The sequence below is a fragment of the Piliocolobus tephrosceles genome, chromosome 4 (genome assembly GCF_002776525.5).
Source record: "Piliocolobus tephrosceles isolate RC106 chromosome 4, ASM277652v3, whole genome shotgun sequence".
NCBI lineage: Eukaryota > Metazoa > Chordata > Mammalia > Primates > Cercopithecidae > Piliocolobus > Piliocolobus tephrosceles.
Window position 1 is genome coordinate 167,847,101 of NC_045437.1, and position 17,937 is coordinate 167,865,037.

The window sequence follows — 17,937 nt, forward strand, 5'->3', positions numbered from 1 at the left end:
CTGGAGAGGACATGTCAATAGCAGATGGAGAGACTGGTGTCACACTAGAGATAAGACAGAAAACTAACAAAATAAACCTATCACAAATGGTAGAAAACAGAAATATTATGCAGAAAAAGAAAAGTAATAATAACTCAGTACATGACTCACAGTAACAACATAATCACTAAATGTTCATCTAATCTGATTCAAGTATATAAAGAGGATGGAGGGGATAAGGAGGGATATCAGGAGATAAGTATATGAGGAGGATGGAGGGGGATATATGACTTAGAGCCTGAAAGAGAAAAGAGATCCTTACCTACCACAACATAAAGTTAACAGCTAGTGCTTAAAATGAAAAAGCTAACACAGTACATCAACATCTTGCTGTAGGGGTAAACTCCGTATGAACTAACTGCAATTGAAGCAGGAAAGGAATAACAGAGTACTGCCATTTTTATAAAAAAATTCTTGTAGAAGTATTTGATTTTCAAAACCAGGAATTGGCAAACTGGCCCATGGGGGCTGTTCCAGCCTGCTGCTGGAACTTCTTTTATTTAATAAAGTTACAGGGGAACAAAGTCAATCACATTCATTTGTATACTGCCTGTGTCTACACTCATGACACAATGGCAAAGCGAAGTAGTTGTGACAGAAGCTGTGTGTCTTACAAAGGCATTCATTTCAGGTTCTTTACAGAAAAAGTGTGATGCCTGCTCTAAATTACATGCAAATACAATCCTTGGTGGGGCAGAACTAAAAAATCAGGAAGAAAGAAAAAATTGTGTAGTATACTGCTGTTTCCAAATCCCTGCTTTGACAACTTGCTAAAATCTTTGCTGAACTGGGTATTTCTTTCCAGAGTTAGCTATACCTTCCCATCTTAGTTATAACAAGTTTTAGAAGAGCAGTGGTATAATACTTGCATATCTAGTGTTGACTCTGGGGGTAAATGCTATTTTGTTAAGAATCATTTTATCATTAATTTTATTTAGCAAAGCTGTTTCTCTGCCCTGGACGATATCCCAGACTAACTCTGATTTAGTAATCTGATTTCAGTGAATTTCATTTTTTTCTGAAAGACTCTAGAAAAAGATTTACAATTATATAATTATGTACAAATCTCATGAATGAAGACTTTTTTAGATTTTTTTTTTCTAATGTCTTCTTCTATAACTGTGTTTTTATGTTGCAATCTTTGTGGAGCACTTATTTGTGGAAGAATATCAAGTTAATAAAAAATGAGACTGATTCGAAAAAGGCCACAGTGTTGCATAATCCCAGGAGAGTCACTCCCATTGTAGTTGTCAAATTGGAGCTCTGCAGCCATATATAACAGCAGTTAGCCAAAGGAGAACATAAAAGTCTGGGTCTACAGGGCATGTAGGGATATAAAATGAGTAGTTATGCGGAATTATGTATACTACAGCTTTAGGTTCTGTAATTATATGCAATTTGTGTTTCTGAAGAATAACAGTTAATGTTATCAGCTGATAAAATGTTATAAATATATAAATATTGCTATAAAACTCTAGGATATGTTTTTTGTTTTAATTGACAATAATTTTATATACTTATGGGGTGCAAAGTGATACTGACATATGTATACATGGTAGAATGATCAAATCAGATTAATTAGTATATCTATCACTTTAAACATTTATAATTTCTTTGTGATGAGAACATTTAAAATCCTCTCTTTTGGCTCTTTTGAAATATATTCTTAAGTGTAGTCACCTTGCTGTGCTACAGAGCACCAGAACTTGGTTCTTCTTTCTAACTGTAACCTTCTATCTGTTGACCAATTCTCCCTTTTCCAGTTTGTACTACTCCTGCCCCCAGCCTCTGGTAATGACCATTCTACTCTCTATTTCCATGAGTTTGACATTTTTAGATTCCACATACAAGTGAGCTCTACCAAATTTCACTTCCATTAGCAATATACTAAAGTATGTTTTTCTATGCGGTTTTCCCATGCAGAATGTTAGCAGACTTTTTGTTCTCTGTAATCTAAAAACTCTGTAATGTAAACTAAAAACGGTAAGTCATTATAACGTTATTTTTTATTCATTATGTTAGTAGACCACTAGTATGTACTTTTCTATAAACATCTGTTCATAAATCTTGCTTTGTTCTTTTTCTGCTGGTTTGTTCATCATAAGTAATCTTCACAGATTTAGAAAATTAGCTGTGTCCTTTCACATGTATTTGCAATGTTAGTATTTTTTAAAATCTTTTTTTTGGAAAATTTTCTGGGTGAGAAATTTAAAATTTTCATGAATCAAACTTTCATGACTTCTGAGTTTCAGATTATGAAAATAACCTCTACATCAAATATATTTTTCTATTAATAAGTACTTTGTTGATAAGGGTAGTTATTTTTTAAGGAAAATATAAAACATATTCTAATGCTTTATGCTTCAGCTAATATTTGATGAGAATGTGGCTTATTCATGAAAAGGATGACATGTGGGCATTTGATTTCCTATAATCGCACCATACCAGAGAATACATTTTTTGCTTTTGGGAAAGTTCTGAATAACCATAAATACAAAATCCAGTTTACACTATGTGGAAGTATCCATGTCCTCAAAAATGGCTAAGAGAAACACCGCTTCGCAGGTAGAAATACCATTCTGTTTAAGAACAATGGGTTGAAAATAAATGGTTTCTCAAGTTCTTGTTTATTTTATTGAGAATTTTTTAACAAAAATGTCTGTGAAGTATGTGTTGTACCTACTCTCTACCATAATTTTATGGTGTATATACATTTCAAAATGTACTCAGTGTTTCTAATTTTTATAAATGAAATTTTGATAAAGTTGCCTATCTAATACCATGGCCAAACATCTTAGAGAATGAACTACTTGTTATATTGAAATATGTAAAATGTTAGAGTTAATAATACTTAACAAAACATATTTAAAAATTACAATACAGACATAGTGAGTGCATGACACAGTGACGTTCTGAGGCAAAAAAACACTGGAGGATGAGCTTTGTCATTTTTATTGGATGCCATAACAACTTTGAAGAGGGACTAAAATACAACATCAGGACCTTTGATCTGGAAGAGCTCTTTATTACAGAAATGAGAAGCAACAAGAGTCAGAGGTGGTAAGTAACCTAAGGTCACAAAGCTAGGGAGAATGCAACACTAGTTGAAATGCAGAAACTCCTAGAAACCTCTAACTTTTGTTAAACAAGAATCTTTGCAGAGTGTGAGTTCACAACTTATAATGAGGATGTTACCAATCACTTCCCAGAATCTGAATTGTCAGTCTCAAAGAAAAAGGCACAAGTTATGCTCAAGTACTAATTAGAATACTGTTATTGTAACACTATAAGAAATCATAATAATTAGAATTGAGGCTTTCATTGAATTAAAAATTATTTAATCAAGGCATTCCTAAACATCAGAGTGTATTGTAGGAGAGACATATATCTCCTTAGTATATATCTGGTCCTTCAATATTCCTTATATTTAGCTGCCAGCTATTTTTAACTAATTTATATTTCGTCTTGATGACATGTAATTTGCAAATCTCAGTTGCTTGCAATTATGGGAGTAGAAAAAATATTCTAATGTGCAAAAATGTGAAAAAACTGCAAATGAAAATCTTAATAACATACACATTAGTTATATGTTTTATAAATACTAAGTTTTCCATTCTTAAAAGACTAATAAAATTACACATGTACTTAGAAATGTTGGTTTTAAAGAAAGTCTTTGATATACCAATTTAGTAAATTATGGCAATTATTTAAGTATTTTTATTCCTCCTAAGAGAAAGTCAAATTTAATATTTTTAGCTTTTCATTTTAAATCTTTAATTTTATTCTTAAGAATTTTATTCTTAGAAAATCCCACATTTAACTTTTAAAATCCAAATTTCAACAAGATCTAAAGGAGAAACGGGCCAAAGATTTTATCAATCAATGAGACCAACCTTCTAGGCTTGATTTCAAAATTACCTACCCAATTAGGAACAAGCTAGAACTCAAAATCTGTTTTCGGAATTCAGTCTAGTATTCTCAACAAATTTTCTTCTCAACTCTGAGATAACTTTCACATGTCGTGACCCAACTCCGGATGTTTTTTACACTATGAATTGCGTAAAGCTCCCTTCATGTGTTTTTGAAAAGAAATGAAATATAAGCATTAAAACAAAAAGCTGATGAAGCAGATGGGCTCAGGTTTATTACTTTGGCAGTGTTTTGGGTCTCTGTTGCACTGAGATAATATATGCATCCTGCTTATTGCACTGGGATAATATTTGCATCTTGCTTATTGCACTGGGATAATATTTGCATCTTGCTTATTGCACTGGGTTAAGTGCAGAAACTCACAAGAATGAGTAGAACAGACTCTTTCCCTCATTTCTCTCTTGCCCATCATCCTTCCTCACTTAACTTCTGCCCTCTTTATATTTACTGAACTCTTACTATTATGTGAAGACACTATCTTACACATAAGGACACAGAGATCATCTTTTGAAGCTCACAATGTTGCTCTAATTTAAAAGGCTAAGACAAATGCACAAATAACTAATACAAAGCAGAATGTGACAGGCTTCATAGATGAGATAGAAAACAGAGATTTATAGAGGGAATAGAAATACACTGATATATCTTAAATAAATTTATTTTGAAGCTTAAAAGGCTACTAAGTAATCTCAATGAAAAAACAGTTTTTACACCTGCATGAAAAACGTCTTCCCAATATCGGGAGGTATGAAGGAAACCACAGCTTTCCTTATTTAAAGCTGACATAATGTTTGCCATGGAAAATTCTCCAGAAACTGGTTTTCAGAAACATACCCCCAGTTTCTTCCATTTCAAATAAATTAAAGAAAAAAGGGAAAACATCTTACCTTTTAATGGAAATTTTTTATTTGGGTATATGGGTATTTACTGTAAACAGAAAAGCATTTGGATGTATCTCAGAATGTAAACAATCCCAAAATGAAAAAGATCTCCTCTTTGAAATACTACCTAAAATAAACTGACTATAAATAAACTGGTCGAGGTAGAATGTTAGTAGCAGTACTTTGAATATCAGATGGACTTAATTTCAATTATAGATTTTTATCTGATGATGTAAACCCACATATTAATATTTGCATTTATCAAAAACATTTAGAAAAATAATAGCAAACAGTCCATTTGGCTGGATCATGAGTAATGTGGCTAACTAAACATGGATATTTAGGTGGTGATGAAAAAAATACTCTCCAATATTCTGTCTACTCTATGTTCCTGTGTTTGAAGACATTTAATAAAAACACTGAAAACTGGTCATATATAAATAGATTTTTTGTGAAAATTAAAGTTTTATGGGAATTTAATTTGATACACATACATACATACAAAATGTTATATGTGAACATTACTGTGAGGGAAGGAACATAAGCGTAAGTGATAAAGCCAGTCATTTAATCATTCAAGCTAATCATTTATTAATCAACTGGAGGAAGTAATAGCTTTGTAGTAGGGGTATCCGCAGCTATTATTTCTTTTCTGCATGAAAAGGGAGAGGACATAATCACTGTTCTACTTCTCCTAAGCCACTGGGTCTGCTTTCTAAGTGATAGTGATGTTTATCTTCAGTTAAAACTTACATTAAATACCAATTACACCCTTCCTTGGTTCCTATTTTCAGGAGTGGATCAATTTCTAAAGGTATTTGGTCCCAGAGCACCATACGTATATGTCCTATACTCAACTAAGGAAGAACGAATGCATAAAAATAGGACAAAACAACAAGAACAAAAAGGAAAACTATGCAGAACTCCATGTAATTATAACAAATTCTAGGCAAGCAGAGGCCAAAAATGAACCTCTCTCTAATTTGCCCTTTTAACACTGGAAAGCCATAGGGAGTTAATAATATGACAGAAGGAAATGAATGCTTGAGAAAATTAAAAGTGTAGAAATTAATTAAAAAAATAAAACGAATTTTCAGTAGTGATGTGACACAACTGAATCAAACAGTGCTTATACTTATCACTATTTTATGGGTCTTTGGATCTTACAGTTTGGTACTGGTGGCAGAGTTACTGGGAAGGGAAGGTTAAAGGGGAGGATGGAGTTGAGTGCCAGAAAAGCAGCATAGAACAACTGAACAGACCAGGATGGGATGTTCCACTACGGCACTAGTTTCTAAAAGAAAAATGGAAAAGATTGAGGACATATAGAAAGCAAAAATTCCAAAGCCAAACCTGGCCCAGAATATTTTCCCTTAAGAGATTATGGGAATTATCCTTGCCATTATCGCAAAACATGAACCGCTTTCCTCAACTCGACTTGCTCGCAAGAATAGCAGATAGGCAAGAAATAGGTAAGGTAATCCTTTCAGGACCATGCTCATCTACATACTACAAAAAGATACACATACACAGGACAGTCATTTTAACCATTTCCGGCCACCCTACTCAGAAAACTTACCACGAACTACGCATGAATCTATCCTTGCACCCATCTGAAGAATGGAATACTTCCTTTGAGTTTTAAACTATCACATCTTCATCTGTTTATTTTCCACCTCCCAGTTTCAAAAAGAACTTAAAAGATCATAGATATAAAATATAGTCAGAAAATGCCAAATAAAAGTAGGCAGAAAACATGAAAAGGGGTGAAAGAGAAAATATTATTATAATGGAAGAGACTAATTAAAATGAGGAAATTGTATCCCTCAAAAGACACTATTAACAAAGTAAAAGGAAGCCAAATAATAAAGGCAGCTATTTCCAACCTGACAAAGAGTTCACTCCAAAATATCTAAAGAACTCATATAAATCATTAAGAAAACAAACCAATTAAATATTAAAAAAAAAAGATAAAACCAGGCACTATACAAAAGTGGATATGCATATGACCAAACAAAATGATGACATGTCAATGGAAAAACGCAAATTAAATTTAGGTATTATACATGCACTAGGATGTCTAAAATGAAAAAGACTAGCAATACAATTTTAACTAGAACTCTCATATACTGAAGGTGGGAGTATACATTAGTACATTTACTTTGGAAAACCAGCATATCTCCTAAATTGAACATACGTGTGATACTGTTATAGAATAAGAAATATATATTTGGTGTTTATCTTGGTTCCTGGCCAGAGCTCCCAAAACTCATGTCATTTCATAAGCAATAAGAAAATAAAGGTGAAAGGAGCGTATTTTGTTATAATATTTTATTTTTGGTCCTAGTTTCTAAAATATGCCATGTTCCATAACCAAGTAACTCCACTTTCAGGTATATGCCCCAAAAGAAATGTGTAACAATATTCATAGGGATGGATGTCAGCAAGATGGCAGAACAGGACTTTCTAGGGCTCATACCTGCACAGAAACATCAATTTGAATGACTATCTACAAAAAAAAATACCTTTGTAAGAGCTAACGAAAACAGATGAGAGATTACAGCACCTAGATATAGCACAGAAATAAGAAAAAAAGAAAAACAACAACAACAAAAACACATTGGAAAGAGTAGGAAGAACAGTTTTATACTACTCAAACCACCCCTTCCCCAACCCCAGGCAGCAAACCATGGTGAGATATACTTTCCATGTGGTGATGGGAGGGAGAGGTGAGCACTATACTTTGCCTGGGAACCCAAAACACAACCTACTCCAGTAAAACCAGCACCAGGAAGGCCGTCACTGGCCCACACTCCACGCTGGTAACCAAGGACTGAGACTCCAGGCTCATCCCAGTGCTAGGTTGAATGCCGCAGTCCCAGGCTCCAGGCCTACACAGCAAATTGTGTCTCTCGGTTGTCCCAAGACAGGCCAATATCAGCGGCCCCAGGTTCAGAACTGCCCTCAGCAGAGGATGATCCCCATAGCCCCAGGCTTTAGGCCAGCCCTAGGTTTCAGGGCAGCCCAGTATCAGGCCAGCACTTGTGGTCTCAGCATTTAGGTCAACCTCTGTCAGACCTGTCAGATCCCAGGCTGCAGGCTGGTACACTCAGACAAAGCCTCCACGCCTGCCTTGGCACCAGGCAGGATCCTACAAACCCCAGGGTCCAGGTCTGCCTCAGTTGCTTCAGGATATATACTGACCTCAGTACCGAGGTGGTTCTTATAACTCCAGGCTTCAAGCCCACCCAAGCACCAGGCCAGGCCCTGTGACTGAGGATACAGACCTATGCAGCACTAAGTCTGCCTAGGTTTCAGACCTGCCCCATGACCAGGTTGGCACCCTTGGACACAAACGCTAGGCAGGCACGTGCAGACAGAGGCTCCAGACCTGCCCAGTGCCAGGCTGAGTCCCAAGGCCCCACTCTACAGGTTGGCCTCTGATGCCCCATTCTCCAGCAGACCCAGGGTCCAGGTCTGTCCCAGAAGACTCCCACTGGACCAGCTAACACAGACCCAGGGTGTAGGACCACTCCTGTCTACACAGGTCCCAGGCCTGCCCCTGAGGCTGTAGGATACAGGCCAGCTTTTGTCTACCTAGACTCTAAACCAGCACTTGCACACCAGCTTCTAGGCTGGCACCAACAGACAGAGGATCCAGGCTGGTCCCCATGGCCCCAGGATCCAGACCAGTCCCAGTGGTTCCAGGCACCATGCCAGCACCAGCAATATTAAGTTTAGACAAGCACTGTGGACCTATGCTCCATGCTGGCCGTAGCCAGCCCCCATGGTTCCAGGCTCTAGAGGATCCAGAGTCCAGGCCTACTCCAGTAGACCAAGGGTCCAGGTCCACCTCAGCATTCACAGTTCCAGGCTGAATGCCAAGGACTGAGGCCCCAAGATCACCCGTGTAGACTGTGTCTCCAGCCCAGCCCTTATTGATCCAGTCTTCAGGCCCTATCACATGAACCCAGATGCCAAGCCAGCCCATATGGTGACCTGGTCACCAGGCCGGCTCGCCCAATGATTCCAGCAGCAAACCTGCCTTCAAATCACACCAGACACCCTGCCCAAAATCTTTGGATGTGCTGACTGGAGAAGGGTTCTCCCAGACAAAGCAAGTATGCAAACACTAGAATAAGTCCCTACTTCTAGTAAATATGTAAAAATCAACATAAAGCAACAAGAGACAGAAAGAACCTAAGAGATACAACACTACAAAAATAACAGAATAATATCCTAGTAGCTGACCCCAAATAAATGAAGATCTAGAACAGAATGACAAATAATTCAAATTATTATTTTCAGAAAGCTTACAGAACTTCAAAATATATACAGAAACAAATTAATAATATAAAGAAAACAATAAAATACCAAAATGAGAAAATTAACAGAATGACTAAAATTACATATTTGAAAAATTTAAATTCTGGAGGTGAAAAATACACTGAAATAAAAATTTAATGGAGAACATCAACAGCAAAACTGATCAAACAGAAGAATCTGTGAACCTGAAGATAGGTTATGTGAAAATATATAGTCAGAGGAGAAATTAGAAAAAAAAAATGAAAATGAATGAATTAAATTTATGAGATTTATGGAACAGCATCAAAAGAACAAATGTTCGAATTACAGGAGTTTGTGAAGGGGAAGAGAAAAACAAAGGGGTAGAATGCTTACATAAAGAAATAGTATCAGAAAAAATTTCAAATGTGAGGAAAGACATAAATATCCAGGTACACGAAGGTCAAAGGTCTCCAATCAGATTCAATCCAAAGAAGACTACACTCAGGCACATAATCAAACTGTCAAAAATCAAGGACAAAGAAAGCCTCTTGAAAGTAGCAAGAGAAAAGAAGCAAATAACACATAAGAGAGTTCGAATAAGACTAGCAGCAAATTTCTCAGTAAAGGCCTACCTGATAAGCCAGGAAAGAGTGGGATGATTTATTCAAAGTGTTGATGGAAAAAAAAAAAAAAATACTGCCAATGAAGAATACTGTACTTGGCAAAGTTGTCTTTCAGAAAAGAAGAGAAATAAAAACTTTCCCAGACAAAAGCTGAGAGAGCTCATTACCACCAGACCTGTCTTACAAGAAGAAATGATAGGCCGGGCGCGGTGGCTCAAGCCTGTAATCCCAGCACTTTGGGAGGCTGAGACGGGTGGATCACGAGGTCAGGAGATCGAGACCATCCTGGCTAACATGGTGAAACCCCATCTCTACTAAAAAATACGAAAAACTAGCTGGGCGAGGTGGCAGGCGCCTGTAGTCCCAGCTACTGGGGAGGCTGAGGCAGGAGAATGGCGTAAACCCAGGAGGTGGAGCTTGCAGTGAGCTGAGACCCGGCCACTGCACTCCAGCCTGGGCGACAGAGCCAGACTCCGTCTCAAAAAAAAAAAAAAAAAAAAGAAATGATAAGGGGAGTTTTTTGAGTTGAAAGAAAAGAATACTACTTTTAACACTAAAATATATGATAAAACTCACTGCTAAAATAAGTACACAAATTTAGAATCTACTAATACTCTAAATGGGGATGTGCAAATCACTTGTATCTTTCATACAAAGATGAGAGGACAAAACTATTAAAATATTGTTAGCTACAACAGTTTGTTAAAGAATACACATGTAAATTATAACACCAAACTGCAGGGGAAGGAGGAATAAAAGTATAGAGTTTTTAGATATGATCAAAGTAGCCACTAGTGAAAATCATTTAATGAGAAACACAGCAAGAGAGAAAGAAAGGAACAAAGGTGCTACAAAACAGCCAGAAAACAATTAGCAAAATGGCAGTAGTAAATCCATATGCAGAAATAATTACTTTGAATGTCAACAGATTAAATTCTCCAATCATAACACATAGTAGCTGAATGAATTTAAAAAACAAAAAACAAACAAACAAAAAATAAGACCCAACTATATGCTGCCTATAAGAGACCTATTTTATCTGCCTATAAGAGACTATAAGGACACATAGACTAAAAGTGAAGAAATGAAGCAAGGATGCTCCATGCAAAAAGTAGGAGTAACTATACTTAGTTAAAAAAGACAAAATCAAAAACTGTATGATGAGACAAGGGTCATTACATAAACAAAGGGGTCAATTCATCAGACAGATATAACAGCTGTAAATATATAAGCACCCCGTATCAGGACCCAAATATATAAAGCAAATATTAACAGAGCTGAAAGGAGAGACAGATTGTAATACAATAATAACAGAGGATTTTAATACTCCACTTTCAGCAATGCACAGGTCATCAAGGCAGAAAATCAATAAGGAAACATCAAGCTAAGAGTATACCTTAGACTGTATAGACCTAATAGACATCTACAGAACATTTCATCCAACAGCAACAGAAAACTTCTTCTCAAGAACACAAGGAACATTCTCCCAAACAGATGATATGCTGGGCCACAAAATTAGGCCCAACACATTTAAGGAAACAGAAAACATATCAGGTATCTTTTCTGACCACAATGATATAAAATTAAAAATCAGTAACAGAAGGAATTTTTGAAAAATTCACTCGTACATGAAAATTAAACAACATGTTCCTGTACAACTAATGAGTCAAAGAAGAAATTGAAGGGAAAATTAAAAAGTATCTTGAGACAAATGAAAATGCAAACACAACATACCAAAACTTACGGGACACAGCAAAACAGTTCTAGGAGAGAAGTTCATAACAATAAATGCCTACATCAAAAAATATCTCAAATAAATAACTTAAAGTTACACCTCAAAGAATTAGAAAAATAAGAACAAACTAAACCCAAAATGAGCAGAAGAAAATAAATAATAAAGATTAGAGCAGAAACAGATGAAAGAGACATGAGAAAAACAACAGAGATCAACAAAACCAAGAGTTGGTTTTTTGAAGATATAAAACTACAAATCTATATAGCTAGACTAAAAAAATGAGAAGACTCAAATAAATAAAATGAGAAATGAAGGCGGAAATATTACAACTGATAATCACAGAAACACCAATGATACTGACCAAAAGAGCAGAATAGAGACACCAGAAATAAATCCACGCATTTACGGCCAACTGATTATCGTCAAAGCTTCCAAGAACACACAATAAGGAAAAGACAGTCTCTTCAATAAACAGTATTGGGACAACTGGATATCCACATGAAAAAAAAAAAAAAAAATTAGACCACTAGGTCACACCATATACAAACCTCAACTCAAAATGGATTAAAGGCTAAAACGTAAGGCTGGAAATTGTAAAACTGCTAGATGAAAACATAAGATATATGCAAACTATATATCTGGTAAGAGTCCAATATCCATAATATTAAAGGAACCCAAGAAACTCACTAGCAAATTAGCCGGGAATGGTGGCGCATGACTGTAGTCCCAGCTACACTTGTTACACCAGCACTAGAACACCAGCCTCTAGGCTGGCACCTCCCACCTTGGGAGGCTGAGGTGGGAGGATCGCTTGAATTCAGGAGTAGAGGTGGCAGTGAGCTGAGATCCTGACACTGCACTCCAGTGTGGGTGACACAGTGAGACCCTGTCTCAAATAAAACATAAAAATAAAAACAAACAAACAAAAAGAAACTCACTAGCAAGTAAATAACCCAATTAAAAATGGGCAAAGGACCTAAACAAACATTTCCCAAAAGGACACATGCAAATGGCCAATAGATACATAAAAAATGTTTATATCACTAATCATTAAGGAAATGCAAATTAAAAGCGTAATGAGATATCACCTCTAACCCACAAGAATGGCTATTACAAAAAAGCCTGAAGGTAACAAGTGATGGAGAGGATGTGGAGAAAAGGGAACCCTTGTACATTGTTGGATGGCAATGTAAATTAATAACCACCATTATGAGGAACAGTATGGAGGTTCTAAAACAAAATAAAAAATAGAACTACCATAAGATTCAGCAATCCCATTACTGGGTATGGGTATATATCCAAAGGAAAGGAAATCAGTATGCTAAAGACATATATGGCAAAAAAAATTATATATTTTGACATCTCAACAAAATTAAAAACAAATATATTGTGCCATATTTTGATTTAATTAGCACTATTCTGCTCATCATGTCATTATTTTGTCTCAGTAAGACCTGAGCACAAATTTAAAACCATTTTAGGGCTAACATTTTTCTTCTCTCTCTCTCTCTCTCTTTTTTTTTTTTTCTGAGACACAGTCTCACTCTTTCACTCATGCTAGAGTGCAGTGGCATGACCACAGCTCACTACAGCCTCGACCTCCCAGGCTCATGTGATTCTCCCAATGTAGCCTCCTGAGTAGTTAAGACTACAGCTGTGTGTCACCATGCCCAGCTTATTTTTTGGATTTTTTTTGTAGAGATGGGGTTTCACCAAGTTGCCCAGGCTAGTCTTGAACTCCTGGGTTTAAGTGATCCACCTGTCTTGGCCTCCTTTGGGAGCAAAGCGCTGGGACTACAGGCTAAGCCGCCCTGCTAAGCCTTTCTTCACTTTATGAATGAATTACATGGAATAAAAATACTTACTGCAAAATTGCACTCGTAACTTTTGTGTTGCTTTTCTGACAAGGACAGCTTTTCTTGCCATAAAATGCCTTAAACTTTAAAATAACTGATATTAATTAATTATAGAGAAATGATGCTACATAAATGCAGCATCAGTGCTTTTTTTCTTAAGGCTGGGAAAAAACCTTAACATCATCCAGTTCAAATAACTTTTTAATCTTTGGATTTTCCCTGAAAAATATTCTCAAAAAGAGTCAACAATTTCTCACATCTCTATGAGTACTATTAATAATTACTGCCATGAACCATTAATGATGCCAGTGGATTGATGATTCTTCCTTAGGTATGATGGAGAGGAAGAAAAGTAAAAACTACGCAGTATCTGTTCCAAATATCCTTTCACAATACATAATGCTAAATCTAAATCTAATCAGGACCTCAAATAAAAGTCATTGGTAAGAATTTAGTTTCTGAAGTTGTACTATATTTAAAAATTCAAAGAGTAAGCCCATTACATGGATTCGACAGCAATCCTGAAGAAAAGTAAACATAGGAAAATCCAGTATTTGTCATAATGATGAAAAATCAGATTATACAGAAGAATGAATTAAATGAAATCCAGATCAAAAGCTTGTTATGTTAATGAAACCTTCAGAAGACACGGATTTACATTCTTGTTCAGTTAACTTGCTGATTGTACTAATCTGGACAAACTAATCTCCATGAGCTCTAGTTTCTACTTTATACAATGGGGTTGTAATTGTCTCCCGATCAAAACTCCTCCACTAGAGTTGCGAATATTAAAAATTAAATGTGATTGTATCTAACATACTTTAGTGAAAACTATAGCACTGAATATATGTTGTATTTAATAAATAATTCAAATTTAAAGAAATCAATATGTAATATAAGAATGAGTATTTTCAAATCTTTTTCTTACACACATCTTATAGTTAGTTACAAGTATAAACTCTCCTTTAGAAATAAACTCTGTGGTTAAGATTCTCTCTTATCTTTTCTTGTAGTGTCCTTAGCAATGTTTTTAAGATACAAAAGGATGACTTGGCTTCTTAACTGCCAGCCCCAATCCCCACAGCAGCTGTTTTCATGTATTTAATATACAACACTTAGTGTGGGGTAAAATTTTTAACAAAAGGTTCTGAGAGAAATAAAAGTTTTGAAATCATGGCCCTAAATCATCTAGCACGCTGATTTGCACATAAACATCTACTGAATGAGTATTTAGATACCAACCTGTTATAGCAAAATTTCCAACAGTTTGAGAGATCTTAACATTACACAAACTTTTATTCATTTTACTCAAGTAGTTATGATTAGAAACTTTTACATAATTAACATAGTATATTATAAAGTATGCTCTGATTTATTACATTTGAATTATCCCATCACTTTTTGAGAATAGTGATTCTCAAAAGCAAAACTTTATGGAGGTTTAGAAATAAGAGAAAAACTTAAGAGCTTGGAGGAGGGACCTTTAATGGTGATCATACTGAAGTATTTTATTGATGAAAAACATGACATCCAGAGTCAGTGTATGTCAATTTTTTCTATTCAAGTTCCCTGAAGGCAGAAAGAATGATAATGTATCTTCTGGGAACATACAGCTCAAGGTTACACTCTAGACAATACAAAATTTGGTAGTCTTATAATTTATCATAAAAATTAATGCAAAATTTAGATTTCTGGTTTCTTTCCTTCTAAAATTCAGATATTGAGACTTGTGAATTTCTGGTTCCTATCTGGAGAGTTAGAGAACCAGAAAGAGCCAAAAAAAAAAAAAGGGGGGGTTGGACAAATAGCAAATTCACACTGAACCAGTTAGAGTGAACATCTTATACTCAGTTTGGAGTGAGATGAGGTGGGGCATTATATATAGAGGATCAAAGATAAGAATTATGGCAGACTTTTACAAAATTAAAGAAGCTAGATGACAAAGTGCAGAAAGAAAAGAAATATCAACACAGAATTCTACACTTAGTAAAAATATTTTTTAAAATAAAGGACAAACAGAAACTTTCTTGCCAAAAAACTGTAGAAACTACTGCCAGCAGACCTACTCTTCAAGATATTTTAAGAGTCTTCAGGAAAAACAAATACACCAGCAGAAAACTTGGATTTAAACAAGGAAATAAAGAGCAATCAAAACTGAATAAATGAAAGTAAAAAAGATTTATTCTTATGTTTAATTATTTCTAAACTGAATGGTTCAAATGTTCAAAGCAAAAATAGGAAAATCTATTATATGCTTATAGCATATATAAAATGTTTAACAACAATGGCACAATAGAAGGCATAAAGTAATTGGCATTTACTGTTCTTAGATCATTACACTGCATATAAAGCAGCATAAAATTATGTGAAAGCAGATTTTGATTAATTAAAGGTGTATATTATAAACTGTAGAGTGAACACTAAAAAACAATAATAAAATACGTACATGTAATAAATAGGTCAACAGAAGAGATAAGATGCTCAATTAACTCACAGGAGAACAAAAAAAAGAAGAAAAACAAAGCAAAAAGACAATGAAGTAAATAGAAAACAACTGCTAACTGGTAGATTTTAATCCAACCACATCAATAATCACACTGAAGAGAAATGGCCTAAACATACCACTTAAAACAGAGATTATCAGATTGGATTAAAAAGCATGATCCAAACATATGCTATTGACTTTTTAAAAAATCACCTTAAGTAAGCGGACATATGCAGCTTAACAGTAAAATGATGGAGAAAGATACTGAATGTAAACACTAACCAAAAGAAAGCTAAAGAAGTGACATAAACTTCGGACAAGATGGACTTTAGCACAATAAACATTATCGGGGTTAAGGAGGGCCATTACGTAATGATAAAGGATCAGTGCCCCAAGAGCATAAATCCTAAAAGTTTACATACCTACCATACATGTTTCAAAATGCTTAAGGCAAAAAGTGACAAGATTGAAAGATCAAATAGGCAAACTGACGTTCATAGTTGGAGGTTCCAACACACCTCTTAACAAAGTAGGCAGAAAGAAACAGCAAAAATATGGATAATCTGAATACCATCAGCCAATTTGACTTAACATTTACAGATACCCCAACAGAATATATGCTGTCTTCAAGTGCACATGAAATATTTACCAAGATATGCTATGCTCTGGACTATTTAACAAAAGTACAACATTCAAAGGAATAGAAATCACAAAATGCATGTTCATGGATCATAAAAGAATTAAATAAACAAAAAACAGCAAAAAGATACCGGAAAACCAATTTGGAAATTAGGCAACACATTTCAAATTAAACCATGAGTCAAAGAGGGTTCAAGGGAAATTTAAAACATTTTAAACTAAGACAAAAAAACACAGCATATCAAAATTTATGAGATGCGGCTAAAGTATTGCTTACAGATAAATGAATAGTATTAAATGCTTTTATTAGAAAAGGTCTAAAACCAGTAATTTAAGTTTCCACATTAAGAAACCAGAAAAAAAAAAAAAACCCCATAAATCAAGAAAATGGAAAGAATGCAGAGTGGAACAAAAATCAATGAAAGTAAAAACAAACACAATGCAGAAAAATCAATTAATACAAAATCTGTTCTCAAGTGGAACAACGTGGGTACAAATTATAAAAGGGAATTACTAAGGAAGAAGCAGGAGTGGAAAATCCAAAGAGTGGAAGATGTAGAAAAATGTAATGATGATATCACCTAAGAGTGGTGTGTTCTTAATCACCTCAGTTAATTATTTTCGGGTTCCAGTTTCCTCATTTGTAAAAAGAGGGTGAAAAAACATCTTTCAAAGGGCAAATGTACAGATTAAATGAGATATTCATAAAAAATACTTGGAAAAATAATAAAGAATCTTAGTTCTAAGTAGTATGATCAACAGACTAATTTTTAATATAATGCATGAAATGTCATATTAAGTTCAACATACCTTTAAGGACCTCAAAGGTATGATATTACAGCAAAACAAAATTTATAAATTAGCATAAAATTTTTTTTTGGTGGCAGTAATGGAGTTCATTTAGGAAAAGTAATTACAAACTAATAGCATGGCTTCTTAGTAAGTTTTCTCTTCAAGAACAAAGTAAGAAATACAAATGAGAAAATTCATAAGACAAATATAATCCACTGCAGATATACCTTTTTGCAGATTTTTTCAAAGTTGATATCATCACCAAGGGCAGATTTAGTTACCATATCAGGTTTCAATTCTTTTTTTGGGTATACACCCAGTAGTGGTATTCCTGGGTTGAATGGCAGCTCCATTTTAAGTCTATTTCTTCATGGCATGGATCTCTTCAAGCAATCGTTGCGCCCGTCTTTGGTTTTTTAACAGTGCATCTTCAGTACCCTTTTTTGACTTCAGTCTGCCAACACTCCTGACAAGTTTTCGGATAACCAAAACTCGTATTCTCTTCACTTCTTTTCTCATCTTCACAACCTCGTTATTGAGGTTCAGAGTTCCCGGCTGAGCCATGGTAGATAAAGGAATATGATCCGCCGCTGCCTGCACGTGAACTGGGTCTCTCAGATTGCGAGAATTTGTTTCTCATAATTGCAACCATAGTGGATTTATCGTTTGA

At 35.1% G+C, this 17,937-nt stretch overlaps 1 protein-coding gene across 5 annotated transcripts in view; it reads right to left on the reverse strand.

The window, feature by feature from the left end:
- SRFBP1 (serum response factor binding protein 1) overlaps positions 1-17,937 on the reverse strand; it is a 65,666-nt gene that overhangs the window by 11,120 nt on the left and 36,609 nt on the right. For 3 of the 5 annotated variants that reach the window (XM_023197288.2, XM_023197261.2, XM_023197271.2), the window contains exon 4: positions 17,495-17,566. In XM_023197288.2, the coding sequence (XP_023053056.1) occupies positions 17,495-17,566 (72 nt within the window). Of the gene's footprint in view, positions 1-17,494; positions 17,567-17,633; positions 17,875-17,937 lie in introns of those variants that run through there. The other 2 variants (XM_026454528.1, XM_026454527.1) reach the window with 1 other exon arrangement.